Genomic DNA, 27,887 nt, shown 5'->3' on the forward strand with positions numbered 1-27,887 from the left:
TGGTTCCTCAACTCACAAAACCGGTGAGTTTTTGTTCTTAAAGTGCCCTGATGTTTTTGTTTATGATTGGTGTAGTCCAAAAAAGCTTTCAGTTCTCAGCTCTCAGATTCTATTACAGAGGCATGACCTTCAGAGTAAATATACGTGTCATGCGGAGAGTTTTACTCTACTCGTCAGTTTTCCATAACTCGAACAGTTCGTTTACGAGCATGACTTGTGTTCATAATCCTTTCAATCGATTTTGAATTTGAAAAAGTTCGATTAACGAGAATTACTGCGAGTGATGTGTAGATTCATTGCATAATATTAACCGGGTAGTTGGGAAAACCTGAAAAAAAATCTTGACGTTATTTCCTCATCGAGCAATGCCACCTTCCTGCTCAGGAATATATTTCCCGTCATGGTGCAGACTGATCATTTCCACATGGTAGCGAAGGGAAAAGAGACAAACAAAAATCGAATGGACCAGTGCCGTAGGAAGCATTTTCATATTGGGGGGGGCTGAAGTTTAGTGACACTTTGAGGGCCAACCATGGTTTGGCCCGAGGGGGGAAATTTTGAAAATTTGAGCTCTAGATTGCTTAAAAATACACTCAAAACATGCACATAAAGACAATTATGACAAATTAAAAAAGAAAAATTTAGCATTTTGCAAAATAACCATTTTTGAAAAAATTATTGGGGGCATAGCCCCCCCTTGCCCCCCCCTCCAGTTGCTACGGCACTGATGGATTTAACTGATTCTCAAATTTTCTTCGAACCAGAGTAAGATTTGAATTACAGAAAGTATTTTATACACGCTTTTTTCAATAAGAATATACTTTATAAGAATGTCCATGATGAAATTGGCGAAAAATTAAGAATATTTTAGAAAGATTATTTCTTTTCTTATATTAAAAAATAATATCGTTTCTCGCTTGAATTTATTTTAAGCCCTTTTCTTATAAAAAAGTAATGAATAAATAATGATTAAGAATGCAAACGAAAATTGAGCCCTTAAGAGCCAGTTTTTTTAAGAATGGGGCAGTTTGGGGCAGTTCCAATAGTTTGAAACTAGATTTTTTTCATTTTGGATATGTTGTTAAGTACAATGAACTGAGTAAAATCCCAAAATATTTTGGTCTGAAAATCCATAATGGCGGATTTATGCCAATTTGAAGTTTTTGACATTTTTGGGCATTGCACTTAAAAAGTTTTTTGATATAGAACCATGTTTCTTCAAATCAAAATCAGGAATTGATTTTTGATGATTTTGAAACTATGGCCAGTAAAGTATACAATTTAAAAAAAAATCAAAATTTTCAAAATGGTAGTTGGAGTTATGACGTCACAAAAACACTACAAATTTGATTTTAGGGGTATTTTAGAGCCATCTGACCTGTCCCAGGGGAGTTTCTCACTGCTCAAAATAATACTTTCTGGTAGTTCAGTCCCTGGGCTATCCAGAGTTTGCACTAAAAATCGGCCCTCTACCCCTAGAGCCGAAAAGCAATAAGTCGAATATACACCTTTAGACCAGTTTCTAGAATCCCAACATTGTCTACCTCCTTAATCTTCGTTCGAAAACACAGCCTGTCTCTAGGATCAAAAGACAACATTGTGATCTCCTACATTAATTTTGATCTGATTAAATTTTCTTAACTCGCTCGAAAATGAAAAATTTCAAAGGGGGTAGGTCATTGAATCGTAAATATAAGGACATGAGAATCTTTATATAAACAATGAAACTAGGTAAAAGAGACACCCCTGTCTCTCAGGAACAAAGAACCTCTGTGACCTTCTCCATTAATTTTTTTATCTTGATTGAATGACCAAAAATGGATATTTTGGTTCTTGGAAAAATTGAGGGGTCTAGGTCTGAAATATGTTCTTCGGGCTAAGCAATCCTCATAATAAACCATGAGATTAGGGGGGAAATTTGTCAAAAGTTCTTTTTGGTCCAAAAATAACGCTTTTTTTCAATTTTTGACTTGACTGAAGACATTCCATTGCAACCAACAATGGGCCAATAAAAAAAAATTTTCCCCTAGCATTTTTCTTCAACCAAACACAGAAAGGTTTCCAGGGAAATCAAATGTGATACTCTTTGATGTCTTATGGAGGCTGAAAATTCACTCAAAGACCACTTCTAACTCCGCTGACCTCCTTAACTTTGCAAAAATGGCTTAAAACACAATTTTGGCTGAATTTTATACACAAAATGAGTCCTCAGAGTTACTTGAGTCTTAATTTTGTGAAGGGATTCCATTTAGAGTGCAAAGTTTGATCAAGAACTAAAGTTTTTAACCTTTTATTCAAAGATTGAGCCAAGCTAAACGTCCCTTCAAACTCTAAAACTCTGAAAATCTTGATCATATTGCTCAAAACTGCTAATTTGGCTCAAATTTTTAACAGAAGGGATTCCCCCAAGACACTTGATTCTTGATTTTGTGAAAGAATCATAGTGATAGTGCGAATTCTGATAAAGATCTCAACCTAAAGATCTCTCCTTCAGAGGCTAAGCCTGGCTAAATGTGCTTCTAAACTCTCAAATCTTCGAAAATGACTTAGGAGCACCTCTAACAAGGTTTTGTCATCCATTTTTTGGACTTTTTATAAAGGCATATGTCCAAAATTCAAAAGATTTCTTAACTCCTCCGCTATAGATCTTTGAATTTGGAACATTTGGTTTTTGAGTGAATTTTCAGCCTCCATAAGACATCAAGAGGATCATTTGATTCCCTGAAACTGCTGGGTTGGTTGAAGAAAAAGATATGCATCAAAATTATTTTTTATGGCCAATTGTTGGGTGAATGGAATGTCCTTCAGCTCAAGTCGAAAAATGAAAAGCGTATTTGGACCAAAAGAACTTTTTGACAACTTTTCCCCTAATCTCATGGTTTTTATTATGAGTATTGTCGCCCTAATTTTACATCAATTCATGCCTAGACCCTTCAATTGCCATGAACCAAAAGATCCCATTTTTTTTGGTCATTTTTTTGACCAAGTTTAAAAAAATTTCAAGGAGATACAAAATTAAGGAGCAAGGTCACATAGGTGGCTCTTTTGGGCCTGAGATACAGGGGTTGCTCGAGGAACAAAAGAGTTGAGGCCAGACAATGTTGGGATCCTGGAAAATGGGAGCTAAGTTGGGACTTTTTCAGCATATCAGCTTTTCGGCCTCTAGGGCCAGTGGAGCCGGAATCTTTTGTTCAATGACCTCAAGGAGTCAAGGACTGAACTATCAGAATAATCCTTTTGATCAATAAAACGTCCCCTGACACTGGTCAGATGTCTCTGAATTACCACAAAAAATCAAAATGTAGCGTTTTGTGACGTCATATAGCTCAGGCTAACCATTGAAAATTTTGATTTTTTTGAAAATTGGATATTGACGCCCATATTTTCAGGATAACCAAAAAGATTCCTCATTCTGATGTGAAAAGCATAATTTCATAACAAAAATCAATTTAAGTGCAATGCCAAAAAATCCCAAAAACTTCAAATTGCCATAAATCCGCCATTATGGATTTTCAGACCAAAAAATTTTGGGATTTTACTCAGTTCATTATACTTAATAACATATCCAAAAATGAAAAAAATGTAAGTTTCAAACTATTGGACCTGCCCCAAATTGCCCCATTCTTAGAAAAACTGGCTCTTAAGGGGGTCAGGGGAGTTAGAAGCCGCCTTTGAGTGAAAATTCAGTCTCTATAAGCTTTCGAAGAGTACCATATTTTATTTTCCTAGAAACCTTACTCGAATGTGATGAGGAATCATAACTTTCAGATAGAATTTACTTTCTAACTGCCAATTACTGGCTGCAATATAATGACCTCAGCTCTAGTCAAAAAATTGAAAAAAAAACCTTTTTGGCCCAAAAAGCACATTTGACAACTTTTTTCACTTAGTTTCATCGTTTTTATATAAAAGATTCATCATAGCCCTTATAATATAACAAATTCAGTGACTTAGACCCCTTTGAAGTTTGCCAATGGGCCAAAATATCCCAAATTTTAGTCATTTTTCGAGCGATGTTAAGAAAATTTTTAAATCAAGAGACCTTATTGGCTTTCCGGGCCTCTAGGGGCCAGTAGGGCCGGAAGTTTTTATTGCAATTACTTCAGATGGATAGACCAGGGACTGAACTACCAGAAAATGTTAATTTGAGCAGTAAGAAACTCCCCTGGGACAGGTCAGATCACTCCAAAATACCCCTAAAATCAAATTTGTAGCGTTTTTGTGACGTCATAACTCCAGCTACCATTTTGAAATTTCGATTTTTTTTTGAAAATTGCATAGTTTACTGGCCATAGTTTCAGAATCAACAAAAACCAATTCCTGATTTTGATTTGAAACAAGAGCCGCAAAGATGCGGATAAATATTTCCTTTACAAATGTTAAAATAATAATTGATGTCCTCAAACGATTTCAAAGTGCTTTAAATCTCATAACATCAAGCGACACAAGTCCCTAAGAATTTCAAAATTCCATTTATGTTATTGCCAGTATTTACAGGATTATTCATAAGATGACTGTAGGTTCAAAGCTGCAGATCACGGAATATATCCAAGTTGAACCCGACTGAGAACAACAATGCAGTAATCAAATTGGCTGGAACTTTAATTTTTCGTTAGGTGGACTTTAAATTTTGACTTTGGATTTTAGTAGTATACTAGTGGTCACCCGGCGTCGCACCGCCAAGTAGAGTGTTGTTGGACACATCAAAAAGACCTGATTATTTAATTATTATTTTAAGCGCTGATTTCCAGAAATATTATATAGCCAAAAAGGGCAAATATTTAAAATGAAAGAATGACAAAAAGGAGAATATTTCACAGTAAGAAAACCAAAGAAAATTTTATATATTTTTAAAATGAGATGAAATATTTTGCATTATACTTTCATATATAAAATATTGCAAAAAATGTAAAAATTTGAAGTAACTTTTGGAGTTTTTTGAAATAATGTACGTGCTAAAAAGTAAAAATATTTCAAAACAGGGAAACAATTTCATATTTTCCGACAGAATGCAAAAAAAAAAAAAATCTCATTTTTATATACTGGAAAACATTTTATAATCTGAAAGAATGTCGATAGGAAAAAAATTCCCCTAACAGAAGCCATTTTATGATTTCCAAAAGCATGCTGCAAGAGCAAAAAATGTCACATACTTGGAAACAATCAAAATTTCCAAAAAAATGTCAGAAAATAAAATTAATTGTCATGTCAGGAAATCACTTGAATTTAATGTGGAAGAAAGTGTCAAGTTCACGACAAAAGTTTTCCACGTTATGAATGCACGTGTAAGAAAATCTCCAAATTTATCACAAAAGTTTCCATGTTTTAAATGTACATACCGTCAACTGCTTTAACTTGAGACGATTGGTCGAAACATGGGACTGTTTGTAAATCTCTTTGACAACAAATTTGTTTTGATAACTCCACCAAGTTTATCAATCATACTTCCTTTCATAACATGTCACGATAACCTTCACTGATAGCGCCGATTGGAGAATTAGAGAACGCCCGCCGCCTAACAAACCGCCTATCGCCCGATGGGATTAACAAATAACGCGTGTGTAATTTGTCGCGCAAGTGACGTCAAACGCTCCATTGTTTTGCCACTAATTTGTTCATCTTCAATCTAGACACTTGCGTGTATTCCACTACAGATTTTTTTCATATTTCGATTTAAAAGCCTACGCAGTGTGAAAGAGAAGTCGTGTTTTTTTTAATACGCCGTTCATTAACTCAAATCAAATGACTTTGGAGGTTCAGTGAAATGGTGGCCAAATTGCTGTCCCATTTTTTGTCAGATAGTCCCAAGTTGGAGCAGTTGACGGTAAGAAAATCTCCAAATTCACGACAAAAGTTTCCACGTTTAAAACACACGTTGCAAAAGATCTCTAAATTCACAACTAAAGTTTTCCACGTTTTAAAATGCACGCGGGGAAGAAAATCTCCAAGTTCAAGAAAAATTTTAATTGTACATGTGAGGTGATTTCAAATTATTTACATCCATATTCAATGCAATTAACCTTTTAAGAAGTATAACATAACATTCTTCATATTGGGGCAATGGTGTTCGGATCCGCGGCTATCAGCTTTAAAATTTGAAATTTATAGCCGCAACGAGTTTTCACTAACTGTCACTATTGACTATTAACCAGCAGTTAATTCATTATTGTAGATAAAAACACCAAGGGAAATTCAATCACTAACCAGTCAATTTTGCTCCATGTTTAAATTTTTAGCTAAAATCATCAGTTCATCAACCATTCCCATTGTTGCATTGTCGGCATTGCCAGATTGCATTCGTTGGGTGCAAACTTTTTCCATATTGCAAGTATATGCAAGTCAGATTTATTCACAGTCACTTGCCTTCATACGATTCATGTAAATATACAAACAAAATTGAAGTTAGTTTGTTGTGGAAGTTGATAAAAATGTCCCGTTTTTCCAAGACCAACAACCAAGAGATTGTATCATCTCTCATTATTCCAGCTCATTCCAAACCAACAGCAACAGAATGTAAATGAAACATCAAATCCAGAAAGGAATATTAAGAAAAGTTCACTGTCGACCATTCCTTGTGACAATCGTACAAAAATCATGATCCAATTCAACTCATCAAAGCATAAAAACCAAAGCAAAGAAAAGTAGCGACATAGTTTGCACCCCCCCCCCTTTTTAATAGGGGGGGGGATGCCAACTTTCTGGAGGGCCTTTGTAGGGGGGGTACCGAGATCTGCCGAAAAAACTAGGGGGGGTGGGAATGTAGGGGGGATCAAATAAAAAAGGGGGGACCTGAAGAACTTTCAACAGAACACACACATTTTAGATTAGATTTTAAAATGATCAAGATTAATGAAAAACGCTAGTTATATTCTGTCATTGTTGGCTCGTGACTATAATACTTCATACTCTTTCTTGTTGATAATTTTGCTGGTAGGCGGGAAAGCGAGTTTCCTTCTAAACGGATTTTCTGTAAAAAAAAAGGGGGGATAAGATTTCATTACAAAAGGGGGGGATGGGTATATAGGGGGGGATGAAATAAACCTAGGGGGGTTCATACCCCTCTGCAAACTATGAGCGAAAGAGCAAAAGTTGTTGTATGTGTTGTTGTCTATTTTCTGCCATCTTTGTTTTGACAGTTAGAAACAAAGCAGTATGGTCCGATCAACACTACGCTTCTGAAACGGCCGACGTTGCCCGATCGACAAGGAGAATAGAGCGCCGTACGGATATTTACCACAGACGTTTCTCGAAAAAATGACGTCTTCCGCCCCGAAAAAAGAACATCCTACTGTTTTTACCGCCGGAGCTTGATTTAAAAAGAGACTCATGTACAAACTCACGAAATTGACCAAAACCAACGTTAGACTTGGAGAAGAAGGAGAATAAACCAGCTGCACTGGAAGGTCAGCCCAATCAGCTTAAAACGACGATTAGAAGGAAGTACAATCAAGAAACCTAATTCGTTGTTAAAGTCAAAGAGGTTGAAAAGCTCATTTTGGCTGAAACTTCAGACGAAAAAATGTTTAACACAAAGTTGGATTTGTCCAAAAGTGGACATGGGATAGATGTTGGAATTTCACCTTTGGGGGGGTACTAGGTTTACGAGGTGACGGGGTGTCCGAGCAGAAAGTCGACCCTTTGAGAGACACAATTTTGATGATTTTGGGGCCCTTTGAGAGACTTTCCTAAAATTTTGGTAGATTTTTTCCAAATTTCGGTTTGATTTTCACCAAATTTTGGTCAAAACTTCTGGAAATCGTGTCCTTTTTAGAGAAAAATTTTCGATTTTCGTGATTTTGGGACCCTTTTAGAGACTAACTTATGAATTTGTACCCCTCTGAGAGACTTTTCAGGCCTGAAAAAAGGTACCCTTATGGTTCGCATCCATTTTGCCTAGGTAAAACCCCCGGGAAATTCCACCTAAATCTGTTCGTTAGAATGTCTTAAACCTGTTCGTTATTCTATGAGAAAGTATATTCGAGGCGGTCGCTTTAGATGTTCACTGTTCACTGCAGCTTTCGTCACATTTGTCAGATTGATTTAAATGACGTGTTGAACTAAGTAGGCCCCTAGTATAATGTGAATGAGTGCATTTTATATTGAGGAAGCTGCGTCGAAAATTCCGTCCAGTTTCGATAACTCAATCAAAAGTTATGATGATTCCAAGTTTCTGTTAATGTTACGCCACACTTTGACGTTCATTTCTCTGCTTTCCTACACACAAAAACTCTCTCCAGACAAGAAAGCCTCAAAACCAATCGTAAAAAACTTTCTATTTAATGAATAAACAAAAAAATTTCATTTTTACTACTTTCTTCTTTTATATAGTGTTCTTTTATTATTCTCATATTAATGGCAAATCGTAATAAATGAAGTGACGTGTTTCTTTTCTCTTCCAATAGAAAAAATTTTTCGCGCCAAAGTTTTACCGATAACTTGTTTTCCGAAAACAATCCGAAATCGGATTTTTTTTTTGCCGTCTTATGATGATGATGATGATGGTGATGATGGAAGAAAATTTTACCTATTTGAATGCTCAGCTTAGGCTGACCAAAAATTACCGTTTTAACAAATATTTCCTATATAGATAGGAAATATTTAAAAACATGGTTCTATATCAAAAAACTTTTTAAGTGCAATGCCCAAAAATGTCAAAAACTTCAAATTGGCATAAATCCGCCATTATGGATTTTCAGACCAAAATATTTTGGGATTTTACTCAGTTCATTGTACTGTAACAATCACCTTTTTGTTGTTACTAAAGTATATTCTCTAAGTCTTATTTTCAAATGATTCCAAATAATGATTTGACACGATGTATTTAAGGGGTTCGCTATTAGTTAATTTCCCTTAGATTCTTTTCTTCTTCCTTTAAATTCAAATTCGTAATTACAATAAAAGAGTACGTTTAGTGCGGGCTGATGGCCTCGCTATTTGTTTCTTAGGCTGATGGCCTACCTTCTTTTGATTTATTTCTTCTCTATTCGCTTGCTTCCCTTGACTGTCTTCCTTGATTTCGACTCCTGTATTTATACTGTTTTTGAGGTGGTGGAGCGCCACTCCTTCTTCTTGTTTTTCCCACGTTTTCTTTTGTTTGATGAAGAACGTTGCTCCGACGTTGCCTTGTCTCGCTAGTACGTATTGTTTTTAAGAATTTCGTGTAACGCAATTTGCGGTTAGAGTTTTTCCATTTGCTAGGACTTGCCCAAATCTTTTTCTTGTGGAATTTATAACACTCCTTATTTGGGTTTTACGGATTATCTTTTCTTTCGGTTGAGTGGATCGTTCTGTAAACGTTTATCTAAAAGTTTGTTCTCTTAGTTTGATTGGTGGATTCTTTGCAACATTAGGTAATGTTTTTGTCAGGTTTGTATATTTGGAGAATAGAAGGCAGCTATCGTTGTTGTTAGCTACGGCGTTATGATTGGATAACTTTTATTGATAGAAGTTAAGTATAGAATAAATATGCTATTTACATTTAGTAAAGGATGTACTCGTGACATACCTCCCTCCTTACATTTGGCGACCTCGCCAAAGACTAAAATACTTATAAATCTTTTGTATTCTTTGATTTCCAACGCATATAGAATTCCAGGTATCTATGAGGTTCAGCCTTTCCGTTTGGTAAAGTGCCGCTAGATGGGCTTCGACTAGCGACCAATGTTCATCGTTTGGAATATATTTTCTCATAGATTTAGTGTATTGTAGTATAGTATCGACGGTAGTTTGCGATGGCGTTTTAGTCTGAATGACATAGCCATTGTCCAAAATATACGACCCTTGTTTTTTCATAATAATTGTCCCTCCGATTTTAACCTCTGTAACTAAGACCATATCACCCATCATCTTTATAGTGTGGATTCCTTTAGGATGGTATACATTCGCGGCAAGATTTGTTGGCAGCTGCCATATGAGTAATGACGGCATGTCTTGCTTTGGTCTGTAAAACTTTTTCTTGTAGGGACATTGTGATTTTGAGACTGCTTGGTGAAGGTTCTCTTTTCCTCCAATTATGTAACTTTTATACTCCGTTATTCTATAGTGCGTGAAAGATATTGTTTTGGTGCTCATCCATTTGCATCTATATTTGTCGGCTACGTCCGATTCCCATATTCCTTTTCCATAAAGTGGTCTTAAGCGTTGGTTTCCATATGCTTTTTGGAACCAGATTTTACGACATTCTGCTGCTGTCGTCGCAAGTATTTTCGTTTTTCGGTACTTCCTTTTCCCTCCTAGGAATCCTTCTTTACAAGTCAAAGTGGCTTCAAATTTGGAACAGTGGAATAAAGTGACGGGGGTGTACTTTGGAGATTCGTGCAGGACTTCTGCCTTGAATGTTTGTATTCCTCGAGTCTCGTCGTCCGGCGGAACTGTGCAATTCCGTATGTCCGGGAATCTGTAGATACCAGTGGGCTTGACTCTTGTGCAGTCATAAATTGGTCCTAATTGCATTGCCTCGCTCTTTGTGACCCAGTTGAGAAGCATCAGCAAAATGATTGCGGTACCCTTGACGTTTTGCATATGTCTCCTAGGCGTGGTAAGGTTTATATTATTCACGGAATACCGCGTCTTGTCAGTGTATGATTGTACAAAGCTGCTATCAAGTTTATTCTTAGGAACCCAAGTGTTTTGTGTCATAGGTTTATTACGCCATTTTACCAAGTACTCCATTTTGCCTTTCCTCTTGCGGTGGTTTATAATGATTTCTGGACCAGTCATGTCCACGATAGGTGTCGGCTCTTTATCCTTGACAAATCTGATTTGCGGCTCTGGTGCTTTGGGTGGCCGTGACAGGTCGTCCATAGCGTCGTTATTATCCGAAGAGGACTCGTAGGAATCAACACTTTCCTGTCGCTCAACGTATTTTTTCATTCTGTTAACATGAATCGGCGATTTGACAGGTTTGCCATTGGTTTCAGTTAGTTTGAATAATACATCGGACAGTTTTTCTTTCAGAATGTAGGGACCAACGAATTTTGGTCCGAGTTTTGGGCTTAGGCCAACAGTTTTGCTCAATTTTGAAATGAGGACCTTGTCATTCTTTCCTTTCTTGGAAATGAGAACCACAGGCGAGGCCCATGGGCTCGAAGAGGGTTCTATGATGTTTCTGTCTAACATATCATCGATGTGCCTCTGGATCTTCTGTTTGTTTTCGTGGGAGGTGGGATATGGCCTCTGTTTAATTGGTGTCCTCTTATCCAACTCGATGTGGTGCTGGACTATTGAAGTTCTTCCTAATTCTCTATCATTTGCTGCGAACACTCTTCTGTGTTTTGCGAGTAGCTTTTGCATGTCGTGTTCTTGTTTCTCCGTCAGATCCGACTGTTCAAGGTCAAATTCTAGTGGTTCCAACGTGCTGTTATCGATGTTATTTACTTCGGGTGTACCTGATATCATATTGGTCATATCAGTTACAATGTCCAGATAACCTATAACTGTCTCACAGGGGATCCTAAGTTCCTGTTCTGTAGGATTGTAAACGGTGCAAGCCATCTCCCTTCCCTGGTATTCTGTTACAGTAGGTGCAATTACTTCGTGCTTGCCTGTTGGATGTCTTTCCAAGTGTAGGGTAGTCCCCAGCGGTAATTCGTGTGAAAGCACAGTTAAAACTGTAGCTTGTCTTTTCGGTGGAAGAGTAGCTGTTGACTTGAGTTTGACTTTAATTTCATCATTTTGCTGCTGGGATAACAAAGGTGACTTTTCACTTCTTGAGGACCATTCCAGCTTCCTTGGACTGTCCACATCCATGGTACATACCATTGGCAGTGTGTAATGATCGAAGATCGTCATGTCGTCTGATGCCAGATTTATGACAGCTTTAGTCATTTTCATGAAGTCACGTCCCAAAATGACATTGTGCGTACAGGGTATTATAACCAGCTCCTGGTCGATCTCATATTTTCCAAGCTGGAGGGTGAGCACCGTCTCGCCATATACTTGCGTTCCACCACCAGAGAAATTTGCCACCGATTGATAAGGCGTGATATTAACAGGGTATCCACGTGGCCCAATTTCTTTCCAGAATTCCTTGCTTATGCAGGATATCGAAGCACTTGTGTCTACCAGCATTTTGCAATCTTTCCCAAATACTTTACCAGAAAGAAACATTAACGGAGAAGGCTTGGTTGGATACTTGATAAAATTCGTTTTCCGGGCTATTCTCTCTCCAATTGGTACTGTTTGACCCCTTATTCCGAACGTCTTGGAAGGACTTTGTTCTGGATATCATGTTTACTTCCTCCCTTCCACCGTCAAATCTGATGCGTCTCTCCCTAGACCCGAATGGATCGTAGGGAGGCTGGGTGGGTTTCTGTATATTCATTTGACCAATTTTGTTAGCTGCGAAACTGTTCCGTCTCGGGGTTGTTTGGTAATGTGGTCGTTGAGGAAATCTGTGCCATGAACCGTCAGCTTTGGGGTTATTATTGTTATAATTGTTTTGACGGTTGTTCGCGTCCCGTAGGACTTCGCCAAATTTATCAGTCTTTGCGAAGCAATCTCTGGCTTTGTGTCCATCCCTCTTACATCTGTAGCAAGACATACTACCTCTTGTTTTGTCATGGCGTTGTTGCTTCTGCAGCATGTTTATCTTCTTGGACAGTTCGTCGAATTTTCGGTCGTCTCTATTTTGATTGACTTCTGTATCATTGTCTTGTATTAGTTCTCTGAGTTTTGGTAACATTGTGTTGAGCTCCATGCTTTTTGAGTCTTGGATTGTTTTTATTGCAAATGCCTTGCTTTCCGCTGCATTTCTTGCCTCCTGTAGGTTAGTTGGGTTTGCCAGCAGTACGTGCTCTTTCAACTGGTTTGAAAGGCCTTGGATGAATATTTACATGGTCTCGGCGTCGTTCAATGCTAAACGCCTTGCTTCGTTGCACACGGCCAAGGTGAATTCCTCTAAGCTCTCATGTTGGCCCATTTTTCTCGCATTTAGCTTGGCCCTTCTAAACACCCTCATTCTAGCTGGTTCGAACTTGTCCATGAAACTCTGCTGTAGGTTGTTGAAGTTCCTCTTCACAGCATCTCCCAAACCTTCGTAATATTGTAATGCTGGCCCATCCAAACACGATGGGAAAGCCAATAGCTTTTCATTGTCCGTCAAGTTATGGAATTGGACGTATCGGTCGAATTGGCTGAAAAAGTCGGCAACATGTGGCTCATCAGTTCCTTTGAAAGGTTTTGGAGGCTTCAAAGACGCGCGGTTTCTGGCAGGTCGTCCCGCATTAGCGCCATTGTTTTGTCCGTCCTGTGTCATTTGTTGGATGAATCTGTCGAATCTCGTATCTTGATGTTGAGTATTATTCGCCAATGCAACCGTCAAATCATGTAGACCTTTCAGGGTTGCATTAAGATCTTCCATCTCTTCTCGATGTGTTTCCGTAGAGGATTCTCTAGGCTTTATAGTCCGTAGGTGTTGTAGGAATAAGTTTTCTGTTGTATCCGGTTCTTCCGGATGAAATAAACAAGGTTTCTTTTTACTGCTTCTCGTCTTTGAATTGCAGGTGCACTTTTCTGGCATTGAAAGAAAAAAGTTTATACTGGTGTACCAAGTTGGGTGCGAATTCGAAGGTAATTAAACCTTGCGTAAGTTCCGAGTAAATGGTAAAGAAATACGACCTCTGGGGGATAGTTGTTTCTTACAAGACAGATAACCACAGCGGTTTGTGAAAAAAGTAGAGATAGGGCAGATAACATCCGATACAGCAATTTAGGATCTGCTTCCTTCTCTCCTTCTTTTGCCCAGTGATTGCTAATATGGAAATTGAATAGTTGCGGTTAACTATGACGCTATTACAATTTAGCTAACTTTTATGGCTCACGTTACAGTTATGAGAGTATAACGTTAGCTCTCTTTTTGTCCTTTATGCGGTTTATTTGATTTTTTATAACCTTTTTCTTTAGCTTTTAGTATAGCTTAGTTGTCTGGCGTTGAAAGTATTTGGAGGTGTATTGTCATCAAAAGTTGGTCGGTTATTTGAACCTGCTTGTTGTACTGACGATTAAGTGCTAGTAGGTTTTTGTGTTCTGCTTGGAATTGGTTTAGGTATCTCCGTAGTAGTGAAGTGACGCTCTTGTCAGCTACCTTGACCTCCCAACGACCTGTTCTTTTGTTTACGTATTTAAAAGGCTTGTCGGGGTTGGCTGCAATCGCTTGGATGTTCTTGATCTTTTTCCGACAGATTTCCTGTTTACTAGCGATGGCCTTAATAAAAACGATGGTTTCCGTCCTCCGCTTTAACAGTGTACGCCACCAGATACGATCGATTACCTTTTTAAGGTTTTGAGTCTTTTGAGTCTTCGACGATCTGGGGGAAATGGGTGACTTGTAGTTATTTAGTTGTGACAAAGGGCGCATTTATACAAACGGTTGATACTTTCTTGATCAATCCTTTATATGGATAGTAAAAGTAATAATTTCTTTTTTTTTTTTTTGTAAATTCTTCTGCTATCCGCAAAATTCTTCTTTAATCCATAAAATCTTCTGTAATCAATAAAATCTTCTTCAGTCAGCAAAATCTTCTTTAATCAGCACTCTTCTGTAATCAATAAAATCTTCTGTAATCAATAAAATCTTCTGTAATCAATAAAATCCTCTGTAATCCATAAAATCTTCTTTAATCAATAAAATCCTCTGTAATCCATAAAATCTTCTGTTTAATCAATAAAATCCTCTGTAATCAATAAAATCTCCTTTAGTCAGCAAAATATCCTTTAATCAATCTTTCTTCTTTAATCAGGAACTTTTTCTCTGCGGGTGGGTACGATCACGTATCGGGCGCCAAATGTAACAATCACCTTTTTTGTTGTTACTAAAGTATATTCTCTAAGTCTTATTTTCAAATGATTCCAAATAATGATTTGACACGATGTATTTAAGGGGTTCGCTATTAGTTAATTTCCCTTAGATTCTTTTCTTCTTCCTTTAAATTCAAATTCGTAATTACAATAAAAGAGTACGTTTAGTGCGGGCTGATGGCCTCGCTATTTGTTTCTTAGGCTGATGGCCTACCTTCTTTTGATTTATTTCTTCTCTATTCGCTTGCTTCCCTTGACTGTCTTCCTTGATTTCGACTCCTGTATTTATACTGTTTTTGAGGTGGTGGAGCGCCACTCCTTCTTCTTGTTTTTCCCACGTTTTCTTTTGTTTGATGAAGAACGTTGCTCCGACGTTGCCTTGTCTCGCTAGTACGTATTGTTTTTAAGAATTTCGTGTAACGCAATTTGCGGTTAGAGTTTTTCCATTTGCTAGGACTTGCCCAAATCTTTTTCTTGTGGAATTTATAACACTCCTTATTTGGGTTTTACGGATTATCTTTTCTTTCGGTTGAGTGGATCGTTCTGTAAACGTTTATCTAAAAGTTTGTTCTCTTAGTTTGATTGGTGGATTCTTTGCAACATTAGGTAATGTTTTTGTCAGGTTTGTATATTTGGAGAATAGAAGGCAGCTATCGTTGTTGTTAGCTACGGCGTTATGATTGGATAACTTTTATTGATAGAAGTTAAGTATAGAATAAATATGCTATTTACATTTAGTAAAGGATGTACTCGTGACAGTACTTAACAACATATCCAAAAATGGAAAAAATCTAAGTTTCAAACTATTGGACCTGCCCCACTCTTAAAAAAACTGGCTCTTATCATAGCATTTCAATCAACTCTTTCAATCAATAAAACCATCGCGTGTTTGATTATGAAGAGAGAAAAGCTTACAAGTTATTTTATAAGAACATCCAAAATTTTTAAAGCCTTCGGATGTTCTTAACTTTTTAGGTATCAAGCCGAAAAATGTTCTTAAAATGTTCTTACTTTCACTATTTTTGCCCATTTTACTAAGAAAACGGGTGCTTTTGAGTCCACAGCCTCAAAATGTTCTTAACTTGCTCTTGACATTTTGGCCATCGAAGCCCTATGTTCTTATATAGTTTGTTTTCACAAAAGAAAGACACTTATTACATTTCTCGTTTGTTTGTGATAGTATGAAGGGGAATTTCCATGTTAAGTTGAATGTTGAAACAAGTTAGTGGCAAGTTTTGTAAGCAAGTAGAGTTTAAAAGTTGAAAACTTTGGAAGAGATATATTTTCTATGATGAACGCACAAATAAATTGTAATAAAAATGTTTGGGCCTTTCTTTCAGATGTCTGACTATGAGGATGCAGGAAAGCAAAGTTTTTTTAACCCTGACTTTGGAAAGACGAATTTCCTATAAGTAGGATCGTGAAATGTGATCTCTCACTGCCTCTCAGTGGTTTGTGTGGTTCAGAGGGGAAAGTTCGATTTTTGTTTTGGCGTGATCTGTTCATGAGTTTATAGGGCAAACATTGAGGCGTGATACGCGACGATATATCTACTTGCTTCTGAAATTTCATGTTCGTGATACACGTTTTTTTATTAGAACCTAGTTTATAAGAACATTGAGGCTGAAATTCGTCGAAAAAATGAAGAATATCGTAAGAACATGCCCAGCCTCAGTTTGGAAAAAACTGACAAGAAACTACAATTTTTTCCTCTTTTCGACCAGTTTTAACTGAACTTAGGGATGGATTTTCTGAAATCGAGAGTCAGATATTGTCCAAATTTTACCAATTTTAAGTGCTCTTTATTTCGCATGATATTGTCGATTTAGAGGAGTCTGAAAAGTTAAGAACGCATTTAAGAACATTTTAGGCTGAAAATTGCTAAAAAAAATAAGCACATCCAGGCTCAGCCAAATTTTAGGTGTTCTAATAAAAAAACGTGTATGTACGAATCAACAAACCGCAAAATAGTTCTGTGGTTTTTCAGCTTTTGCATAGACTGTAAGGGAATTTCAAAACAAATTATATATGTACTTAAAAGTTTGTATGCAATGTTTATTTGTTGCGTTCGGTAGTATAAGTAAAGACCATTTTGACCAGCTTTAGAATACTTTGCTTATAAATCCATATTTGAGCTAGTTTAATCTTGTATATCAGACATTGGACTTGAAAACGTATTTCATCGTTTTTCATTTGTCGCTCATACGATGAAACTTCAAGTAACAAAAGTAAAAGTAGTTTCACAAAATATCCACATGATATTTTAATTTTCTTCATATGTAATTTAGAATATAGAAGTGTTGTGGCAAACGATGAAGAACTTCGAGTATTTGTTTTTCTTGGCCACCATTTTGTTGGTCATCAAAGGTAAAAATTAGACTACAACCAACGCCGAAATATATTGATAATTTAGGGTTTTTTAACGTTTTTCAGAATTGAAAGCTTGGGCAAGGATTGCAATTTTAGTACTACCACTCTGCTTCATTGGATTTTTCGATTTTTCGATTTGGGAGAGGGTGGCTTCTAAGCTATAATCTCACCTCAATGGAACATTTTTGTACTTTTACATCCTGAAATACTAAGGTACTAAGTCTTAAGTCTCATCATGTTCAAACCTCTTTTCAACCGTACTTTTAAAGCACTGTCACTTGCAGTTTTAAAATTTTGAGAGATGTTATGGCACTGATTGAAGCTGTAGCTAAGATCATCATTATGTCATGAAGCGAATGAATGAGTCTTCAACACTTCAACACCCTTCAAAACAAGCCAGATGGCCCTTCTTTTTCAGTGGGAAACAGGCCAAAAATGTGAATTTAAAAACCCGAAATTTCGTCCCATATGGGAAAAGCTCGAAAATTTCATGTCCACTTTTTCCATTTTTCATTCAGAATTTCAAGCGTTAAATAAATTCAAACTTTTCCAAACCGTTTGATAATCCATCACCAACATAGGAGATATTGTCAATTGACTAACTATTTCAAGCTCCACCAGGGCATCAACCAGGAATTTTGGGTCAACTTCACTTATGTTCACATTTTGAAATTTTTAAGAATATGAAGTTTCAAAGTGACCTTGGGTATTTTATTTCGAATTTCCCTGAAAACCATATAATATTACTGCTAACAATTAACTGATACTAAATTTCTAGTACAAAGATTTTAATTTTGGAGGGACTTAAAGACTTCCAGGCTATATTCTGAGCCTTATTGGACCACTTTTGGATCTTGAATTCCTGAGTTTCTAGCATTAAAACTCAAAGTTCCATTAAAACTCAACTCTTCCAACCTAAGTTAGAAAACTTACTTTTTGTTTGTGGTTGTACAAGTAGTACCGGTACAAACACCCATGTGACACAGACCCGGCTGGAAAATTGGCAAAAATTTCGTCCCAGTGGGAAAATACCCTACAATTTCAGTCCCACTGAGAAATTGACTTTGATTTCAACCCCATTCGAAATTCATTGTTTAGAAATTGCACTCCAAAATCATCCCCGCTGGGATTTTTTAACCTTGGAACAATAGAATTTTTATCCCCATTGAGATTTTAATCGAAATTTTTATCCCCGCTGTTTCACCGGGGCTGTGAGACAGGGGTGTGTATAAAGACTTTTCTTTTCGTTACAGTAACTCATGGGGAGATCACTAGTGTTGGTAGAGAGGAGACCATCGACCATGGACAAAACGCAACATTCACTTGTGACACGGATGATGGCAAACCAGTCTACTGGAGACAATACCTCGTGAACATAACAGACGACATGCCAAGGTTTGTGCTAGAGTCGAACACTTTGACGATTATTGGCAAGGGTATTGGCGTGTTTGGCAACTATACTTGCTTCACTTATGACGATGAAAGGAAATTCGCACTTTTTGTCAACTGTAAGATTATTCTAATCTTTTTCATCGAAATACCCAGCAAAGTTCATAATCTTAAAGTCGTGACTTTTGCGTTTTGGACAAAAAAAAAACAACTACCTATGTGACCTATTTTGGGGCTATTTTATTGAAGGATTTTCGGTCAAATTTTGTTTCCATTCGATTACCCTACTTGATCCTTTCCCAAAAAGGGGAATTGGAAATATCGTTTCAATTTTTTTTCAAACAGGGTCCTAATTTCCGAGGGAATACAAATTGTACATTTGAATACCTTATCAGTAGAAAAATCTGTCTGTAAAAAGTGCCGAAAAAATCGCTTTATGACCAATTTTATAATCGTTGATTATTTTTTATCGAAGATTAATTTTACTGTATATTTCCCGTTTTTTTTGTACAGTCAAGAACCCACTGAATCTCGCCCGAAATCATACCATTATGATTGGTCAAACTACACAGGAAATACAAATGAGCGTTTCCTCGTACCCCGAAATCACAAACGTCTTCTGGACTAACGGTCGAAACACGTATGACGTCTCTACCGATCGATACACGCTCAAAAACACAACAATCGACAATGGAGGCTTCTCTTACTATCAGACCTACAGATTGAACATCCAGAAACTAGATGAAAGTGATATCGGCGATTTTTTACTGAGCTACACATTCCAAGGAAAGGATTTTCAAGACCTTGCTGCACGGCTCGTCAAAGGTAAAGAATCTACACTTTTGAATAGTAGACCCAAAAGGGGAGTGTAAGTGAATAATATAAATACTCTTATTTATTTAGCCGGGGGGTTGGAATAAGCAGGGGGGATTGGAAAAAATCTCAAAACTTAATAAGCGGGGGGGGGGTTGGAATAAAAATGTCCTGGGTGGAAAATTTTTGAAAAGGAGGCTAATACAGCTGAATTAGGACAAAAAAGGGAACTTTCAAAAAGATTTTCCCATAAATTAATAAGCGGGGGGGGGGGTTGGAAGGGGGGGGGGGGTTGGAATAAGAATGTCCTGAGTGGAAAATTTTCGAAAAATTAATTAGCGGGGGGACAGCTATTAAGTACCCGAGAGTACGTTGAAATAGTCATTCTTCATTTAAACTTATTATTTTAAATATTCTTACTTTCTTCATCGACTTAACAATAATACAGTAAATCCTCTAGTCTACACAATAGACAGCTCCAGGCTTTTAGGCCTTACTCTTGGTTTATAGGCGGCCACTAGTAACCCCCACCGGGAATTGCTTATTAATAGGTTTAAACATAATAGACAGCATTCACAAAAGATGTTTATCAATAGAGATTTTAAATAAAATAATGTCTAAAACACAGCTGATTGGCTTAGGTTTCGAAACTCTCTATTGTTTCATTAAAACCTCAGTGCGCATGCGATTTATCTGGAGAAATTCAATATTCAAAACAAGAGCAGTGCTCATATCCCGAAGAATAGGAGCTTAACGCTCGAAACGAAGGAAGATATCACTTAGATCCTCCGATATCTAGCAGTAACTCTAAATGGGCGACTAAAGGACCAAATATTTTTCCAATGTTGTTTTCTCCTTTTAACGGGCGAATTTAATGTTTGTGCTACCTTGTACGGCTTAACTTTCGAAATTTGATCCTCAATTCAAAATCCTCAAAAAGGCGGACACCTCTAATTAGCGGATCTATAATCCGTTTCCCCGACGGTGTCCGCTAATTAGTGGTGTCCGCTGCATCACACCGTTGAAATCAATCACCAATTGAAATCTTTTACGATAAATTTTTTCACCGATGAGTTTTTCAACAAAAGTTGGATTCAAGGAATGAAGCCCCCTTTAACGAATCACCACACAAACAGTTCTGGGAATGAATAAAAAGTTAATTTAAACCTTTTATGGCTTTTTGATCGGCAGACCGAACCTGTGAAACAATATGTCACAAAGAATTATAGCAATCAGGCTAAGAAAAATGACTCACGCAAGGTCATTGTGTTTGTTTCATCCTAGATTCGATCAATCGTTACTAAATTTATTTAAGATCTAGACAGTCCATAGCCTATACTAGACGTCACCTGCGTTTTTTCTACGCAATTAACGTCTATTCTACTTTGCGAATTCTTCGAATGTTTTGAGCCCAGGTTTTCGGGCTCCAAAAATTCGATTTCTGGACGTCACTTTAAACTTTTGAAGCCCTTGCAATATCAAAAATATCGAATTTGCGTCAAAGCACTTGAAAGGCTTCTATTTTTCAAAAATCGTCAAAGTGGAACTCACTAGCCAGTCCAGGAAATATGCAGTTTTGGAAAACACTAAAACATCTTTTCCGTTAATACAGGAGGATGTTACGAACCACTGACCAAATGTCGCGCGGAAGACAAATGCATCAGCCAAGAAAGAATTTGTGACAATAAACAAGATTGCAGTGATTTTTCAGATGAAGACAACTGCAGTGAGTACTAAGTAGCCTAATCTATTAACAGAACATCCATTTTGCTCATACCACTCTCTGCTCAATAGGGATATGGCGAATATGAAGATCTGACCTTGTTGTTCAGCTAAAACATTCAAAACCGCGTTGCTTTTTGCTTTAAAACGAAAGTAAAAACGACGTTCTAATTGACAGTGTATGATTGACAGTTTAATTTTTCAACTTATCTGCGCCCTCAAAATCTCCTATACTATTCATTACAAAACTGGATGAAAAAGATACAAGCGGATGCACTAACCTTGGCAAATTCTCTTACGGAGCCATGGTCCTCATAGTAAATACGTACCAGCACGGAGTAATCAAAATCTGCTCGGAGATTACAACTAGCCTGACTTTTTTTGGGGAGGAGGGGGTTGTCTACTTGAATCGTTCATTGGAAAATGTTTACAGTGCAATTTCTCAAATTTTTCAAAATTTAATGCACGGAAGTTAAGTTTTGTATTGCTACTTATTCTACAGCACAGGCTCTTCCTTTACAGCCATACAACTTGTCGTCTACTGCTAAAGCGTATTCATAATATGTACTATTGCAATGTCTTCTGACATTACATCACGGCCCCAACAGCTGGTTGGTTGTAAGTGACGTAAAAAGACATTGCAATTGTGCATATCATGAATTGACGTGTATCTATTTATCTTGCAACGGCCTCCTTAGTAAGTACATTCCGATTTATACTTTTAATTCCAGATATTCCAAGCATAGTCATTGATAAAGTGCTTAACAAAGGATTCACTGAATTTACGGTTACTTATCGTTTCTCGGATCAGTCGAGCAATCAGAAGAACTGGTTCACGATACAATACAATGTAACCACTAGTGATAACAAAGAGTTGATCGTATCTGACACTGTGAGTTCTAGAATTCATTTTTTATTAAAATCTCTTTTACCACCAATATACTCAGTGGTATATATTACAATAAGATAAATATCTATGATTCTTTTTTACTTATGTGATAAATATACAGCTAGACTGATAACTATAAAATTGAATCGCTGAGCTAGGGATCGTTTTGCCCTGGAGGAGAGACCACGCTAGAACGCTCGGGCCTATCCGGGACAATTCGGTCTTTGGTCTTGTCTCCAGAGAGGACCTAGGTGCGGACCCCGGGTCAGGCCGAATGGTCATGCTTTTTAACGTTCGTGTGGAAAACATCCAAATGTGATTTGGACAGATTCTCTTATCAATGGTTTCCACATACAAAGACTGACTATAATAATACAACAAAAACAGTTTATAAAATTACGGGCTTCCCAAGGTACAAATTACCGGCATGTCGGCCGAATATTTCTCTAACACCCGTCAAAAATGTTTCTGACAAATACCGGAACACCGAAAATTCGGTCCTTCAATACCGGAATACAAGTCATTAGGAGTGTGGTCAAGATTCGACTTTTTATGTGATAAGCTCAGTAATCTATGAATCTTTACAATGAGCCGACATGTTCGACTGTCTATGGTGAACTGAGCTAAACGACATGCGAAAGCAAAAAGGTTCCTTTGTATCCCTTGCAACTTGCGAACATGTCTTCGGCCGCTGAAAGCAGTTTTGATCTCAAATGACACCTCTTCACAAAATCGGCCACAACAGATCGTCCAGAAGATGAGGAATTTTCATTCAGAGTGGAAGACTCCACACTTGTCTCCTCACTAAATCTACTAAATTTTCAAGAGTTTTTTTTTTAACAGACATATCATTATCAAGTTCTGAATTACCCAAGTAACTTGGTCATCAAGGGAGTTCGAAATTCCACAACCTACAACATTTCAATGCGAGTTGAAACTGTCAGTGGTGAAGAAGGAGCAACCACAACTACATCATTCCAAGTACCAGTTCCAGGTAAGTCGATTATCTTTGCTTAATACGGCTTATGATAGGTTCCTATTCGTTAAATTCTTTTTAGTTGCTCTAGTGAAATCTGGTTTGTTTTGTCTTTTGTCTTTTAGGATTTTGGGTTGTTAATTTTCATTGGTCATTTGATTGTTGTCATATGATGCGGGAAAAGTTTTAGTGCTTTCTGAAATTTGATTAGCTTCTTCAGATATATTTGTCAACATTTTTATTCAAGGTTTACGCATTTCTGGATATAAATCAACGACACTGCGGGTTTCGTTTTCAAATGAAATAATAGCGAGTTTATGTATTTACACTTTTGAGGACGGTAAAGTGACTGAAGCGATTTGGAAAAACCCGTATTTCTGACCCGCAAAATCGAGGACGGTAAAAGTGCTGATTTACCGTTGTCCTCAGTTGGTCATGATCTAGTCAAATTAGAACCTTACCGTCTCCGTTGCTGAAAAACACACATACACAAACTCGCTTATTACCTCAAACAACATTTACATATAATATGTTTTCCCAAATGAAAGACCGTTTTCAATTTTGATAAAAAACCGCAAACATTAATATGTCTTACGACGTTGAAGTATCGTAGCAACAAGTCTTTGAGAACGAGGTTCGCAGTTATTTTATGCATTTCCAGAAGAATGTATTAAAGAGGTCTGATCAATTCAAAATAGGCTACTTCGTGCGTCGTATATCGAAGGCCCTTTAGTCCCGGGCCCTGAAACATTTTTTATAGAAATATTATCCTTTGAAACTTGTAACCTTCATATCTCTGGTTCGAGAAGGACTTGAATTCTGTTAAAATTCTGTTTAAAAAATAGGGCTTCTCCCGAAAAAAATTGGGCTTTTCCTGGAAAAACCGTGTACTGATGAGGAGGTCCATTTCCGTTCTGAGGCGGCAAGGTTCAATATGTCGTGGAAGTCCATAGGAATATACGAAAATCTGTCAAAATTAATTTGAATTCCGTGGGGTTAAAACTTTTTAAATCCTTCAAACAGATAGGCTTGGACCTAAAATTGCCAGGAATTACAAGGGGTTACAGTATTTTTAGTCTTAAAGGGTTGTATTTTTCTGGAAAAGTTGTAGTCTTGATATGAAAAAGAGATAGCTTCAAGTAACAAACACCTCGTTTGAAAAGTTTTGAGCGGATTGATTTAAGCTTTCTAAAATTTCGTAAAAATTTGAATAAAACCTCTGATAAAGGTCCAAATGTACGATGAATTGTTAAAATTGGTCGAAATATACCTATTACATATACCTATTACAAACTCTTTAAAAACTCGCTGGGTAGCTCATTTTTTCTCACTTTTCCATACCATAGGTTGACACCAACGCGGGGAGAATTTTAAAAAATAGTGATGTTGTGAATGTCATAATAGATCTGATAACTAAACCTTTGAGCAAATTTTTTCTTCAGGCAAAATAGATCAAAACAGTTATTTTCGTACCCACAGATCGAATATTTTGAAGGCATTCTTCAAACAAAACTCGGCGAAAACACAAATAGTTTTTATGTATTCTAGTAATAGGAGCCGTACCAAATACTGAGTCGATTCATATACAACACATCCTTCTTTCAAAGTTATGAAACTAATTCGCCATAATTCTTCACCAAAATATCGGAAGTTCTAATTGGAAGTGATGTTGACTTACGCTGAAGATCTCTCATTCAAAATCTACCATTTTATGGACAAATGAAGTACACCCAAATGCTCTAATTTGAAGAGTGTCCCGGTTGTCCCTGACCAAACGCCACAAAACACCATTTCCGCCTTTCCTTTTCATTCCCCATGAAAACTTACATAAATAGGTAACACATCCAAAACGTTTTGTAGCATTTTATTTTATTAAATGAATGCAAACATATAAATAGTTTGACGCTGACGATTTCTTGTCTCTACAGTACTGTACAAAACTTCTATCTTCTCTCACAGAAAAACCGGTGATACCAGAAGCCTCCTGGATCAACCACAGAAATTACAGCACTATTAGAATCAGACTGAACGAGTTTTCTCCTTCCTGGCTTTCTTATATCGTCACTTATTCGTTGTTCAGTAATGGAACTCAGGTCAGTATCTTCATTTCTCCATATCAATACCGCTTAATTATTTTGGCGGCGGGTGGTGCTAGTAATAGAAGTAATTATGCTTGTAATTGCGTGCATTTAGTTAATTGCGTATTGAGGTTATAAAGATAGTTGGATCATTCTAATGTATGCAAATTAGTACAGCGTGCGTTTTTTTTCATAGATTGGAAATAGCGTGGTATCATTTCTACCAAACGGTAAACCAACAAATTACATTTCTCTCGGTACGGGAGCACTAAAGAATGGAACAACTTACCAAATCGTTATCACAGCAAAGACTGATGCAGGACTTGCCGAGCCGAAAATTATCAATTATACCATACCCAGGATGGGTGAGTTTTCGTTTTTTATTTATCATCTGAAGTCTCAGGTAGCTTATCGGCCAAAACTTAGTCGGACTTAATTTTAGTCGGCCTTAATTATTAGTCGACCCTAATTTTAGTCACCTCGTCAAAATTTAGTCACAAAGGGCCGACTAATAATTAAGTTTTGACCAATTCTTAATTTTTAGTCGGTCCAAACTTTAGTCGGCCCTAATCTTTGTCACCAAGCTAAAATTTAGTCACTTAGGGCCGACTAAGTTTTGGCCGATAAGGTAGCTAAACTATTTGGATGTGTAAAGAAATATACCGTAATACGAAGACTACAGGTAGGTTTTGTTTTGATATCACCTGAAAACAGGGATTTGGCAGTAGCGTGGTGGAAAGGGGCTGGTCAGCGGCAGATTTCTTTTGGGGGGCAAAGATGCAAAGAGGCGCCTCTTATCACTAATTTCGGCGCTCCTCTGCTTTATCATACTTTAGAATTAGCAGTTTCCAGCCAAAAAAAAGAGAAAAAATACTCAAATGGTTTCCTGCTCGCATCGCTCGCATCAGTTTTGCAAAGATGTTTTACTTTCCAGAGGGGGCGCAAAAATGCCAATTTTCGAAAATTGTTTCCCCAGTTTGGCCAAATTTTGGGACAAGCTGGAGTTTTTGCAAGCTCTTATTTGATTTGGTTGGTCGTTAACATGTAATAAAAACAGTTTTATTACTTTTTCTAAAGAACGCGTCATCTCTATTACTTCAAATGACCAATAAGTGAAGTACCTTATAAAAACTCCAGCCGATCCCCAAATTTTGCAAAAACGTTGGCAAAAAAGTTAACAAATTCTATATGCACCATAATAGGAGGAATTTCTTAATCTTGATTCGCATTTCTCCCAATCAGTACTTTCTGTTTTTATTGTATTTTTATAGCATTACCCGGCCCAGTGCTGAATCTGAAAGTGGGCAAAGTAACACCAACAAAAGATTACGTTTGGCTTCAACTCTGGTTTGATCGGCCAACTGATGATGGTCAAGATGGTTCACCTAGCTTGTCCGGGAAACTGAAATATTGTGAGGTCCAATCCAATGACGATTTGTTGAACTGCAAAGAGGACACTGTTTTTATCGTCGACGACGGCAAGAAAGCTGTTTCGCCACTTAAAGAGAAGACCAAATATTATTTCGAGATTACTTTGAAGAACAAATTGGATCAATATGGAGCAGCTGTAGGAGAATATTACACAACACCTTCGTACAGTAAGTTTGAGGACGTTGAATTCGCACAACAAAAAATATAGATTATGAGGATCGTTTTTTTGCCAAAAATGTAAGTACGGTTAAATGCACCATTCCTTGCCTGAGACATTTTCTTGCGAGCCTCTTTATGCCTCTGCGGTGGGGTGATGTTTTATTTTTAGCACGTGGGCTTGTTCAAATAAGTGCGAAGTTATTTTATCCACTTCAATGCCATGGTATCTTTTGTTTTCAAAAGAACGCTCCTGCGCGCCTGTTTGGTTTGGCTACTAGTAGGACACAAAATTTTTCTAATCATGCCGGACTAGCAAGCACCTCACCAAAAACCGGGATTTTTCATCCTTTTTTTTAGTACGTACAGAAAAAGCCGTGACGTCTAGTATAGGCTAGTGCCAGACCTATACATGGCAAGATTTTTCGAAAAGCAATAATTGTCCCCGTTACATTTTATTTGCTAAATATTTTTTTGTTTCAGCGTCAACATCATCAGGTGGTTTGAGTGGAGGAGCGATCGCTGGTATTGTGTGTGGCTGTTTAGGCGTGTTGTTGATTGCCATTGGTGCTTGCTGGAAAAAGAACCAATCTTCGAACGATCCTGGGTCGGTCAGTTACTCTAAGTCGTAAAGAAATCTGAACAAGCTTTGTATTAATGGATGCATCGCATGTACCACTTTCATGAAAAGTAAATTACGTTCAAGAGGAGGAGGGTTCCGCCAAACTAAAGTAAAACACTTCATAACACTAAAAAGTAACACAGTTATTCTTTAAGCAATACCTTGAGGGAAGAGATTTTGGTGGATGACTGATGATGTCAAATTAAATTCCCTCGGAAAAATCTTTGGCCATCCCTGGCCATCCGCCAAATTAAATTCTCGCCAAAATTTCTTCCTTTAAGGTAGTCAATACAATAGGTTTAAAGATTTCTACCGGGACAAAGTTATCCCAACCCCCTGTTGTTTGATATTAATTCGTCCTATTCATATCCATATCATGAGTCATAAGCATATATCAACCTTCACGTCGTGAAATTTTTCAATATTTCTGTTAATCATATCCAAGGAAAGTTCATACCTGATGAAGATCTGATGAAGTTCTGCAAGAGAACGAAATATCGTGAAAGACAGTTGATTTTACTTTTTTGTTCGTTTTTTTCCAAGGAAATTTCATTATTATATTTGAACGATTTATAAGAAGAAAAACTAGGTATATTTTGTATATTTTGTTAAAATTTTAAGAAGAAAGTTGTAATTTTGATCATA

General features: G+C 37.2%; 1 protein-coding gene across 1 annotated transcript; it reads left to right on the top strand.

Annotated features, from left to right (window-relative positions):
* Window positions 1-27,887, top strand: LOC136806090 (uncharacterized). Its single transcript, XM_067062660.1, has 11 exons — window positions 1-23; window positions 17,085-17,163; window positions 18,420-18,674; window positions 19,069-19,380; window positions 20,981-21,094; window positions 21,822-21,982; window positions 22,823-22,973; window positions 24,915-25,048; window positions 25,230-25,398; window positions 26,305-26,631; window positions 27,104-27,887. The coding sequence occupies exons 2-11, from the start codon at window positions 17,109-17,111 to the stop codon at window positions 27,250-27,252; spliced, it is 1,827 nt and encodes a 608-aa protein (XP_066918761.1). The 5' UTR covers window positions 1-23; window positions 17,085-17,108; the 3' UTR covers window positions 27,253-27,887.

This window comes from Clytia hemisphaerica, unplaced genomic scaffold, assembly GCF_902728285.1.
Source record: "Clytia hemisphaerica strain Z4C2 unplaced genomic scaffold, Clytia hemisphaerica genome assembly, whole genome shotgun sequence".
NCBI classification, from domain to species: Eukaryota; Metazoa; Cnidaria; class Hydrozoa; order Leptothecata; family Clytiidae; genus Clytia; species Clytia hemisphaerica.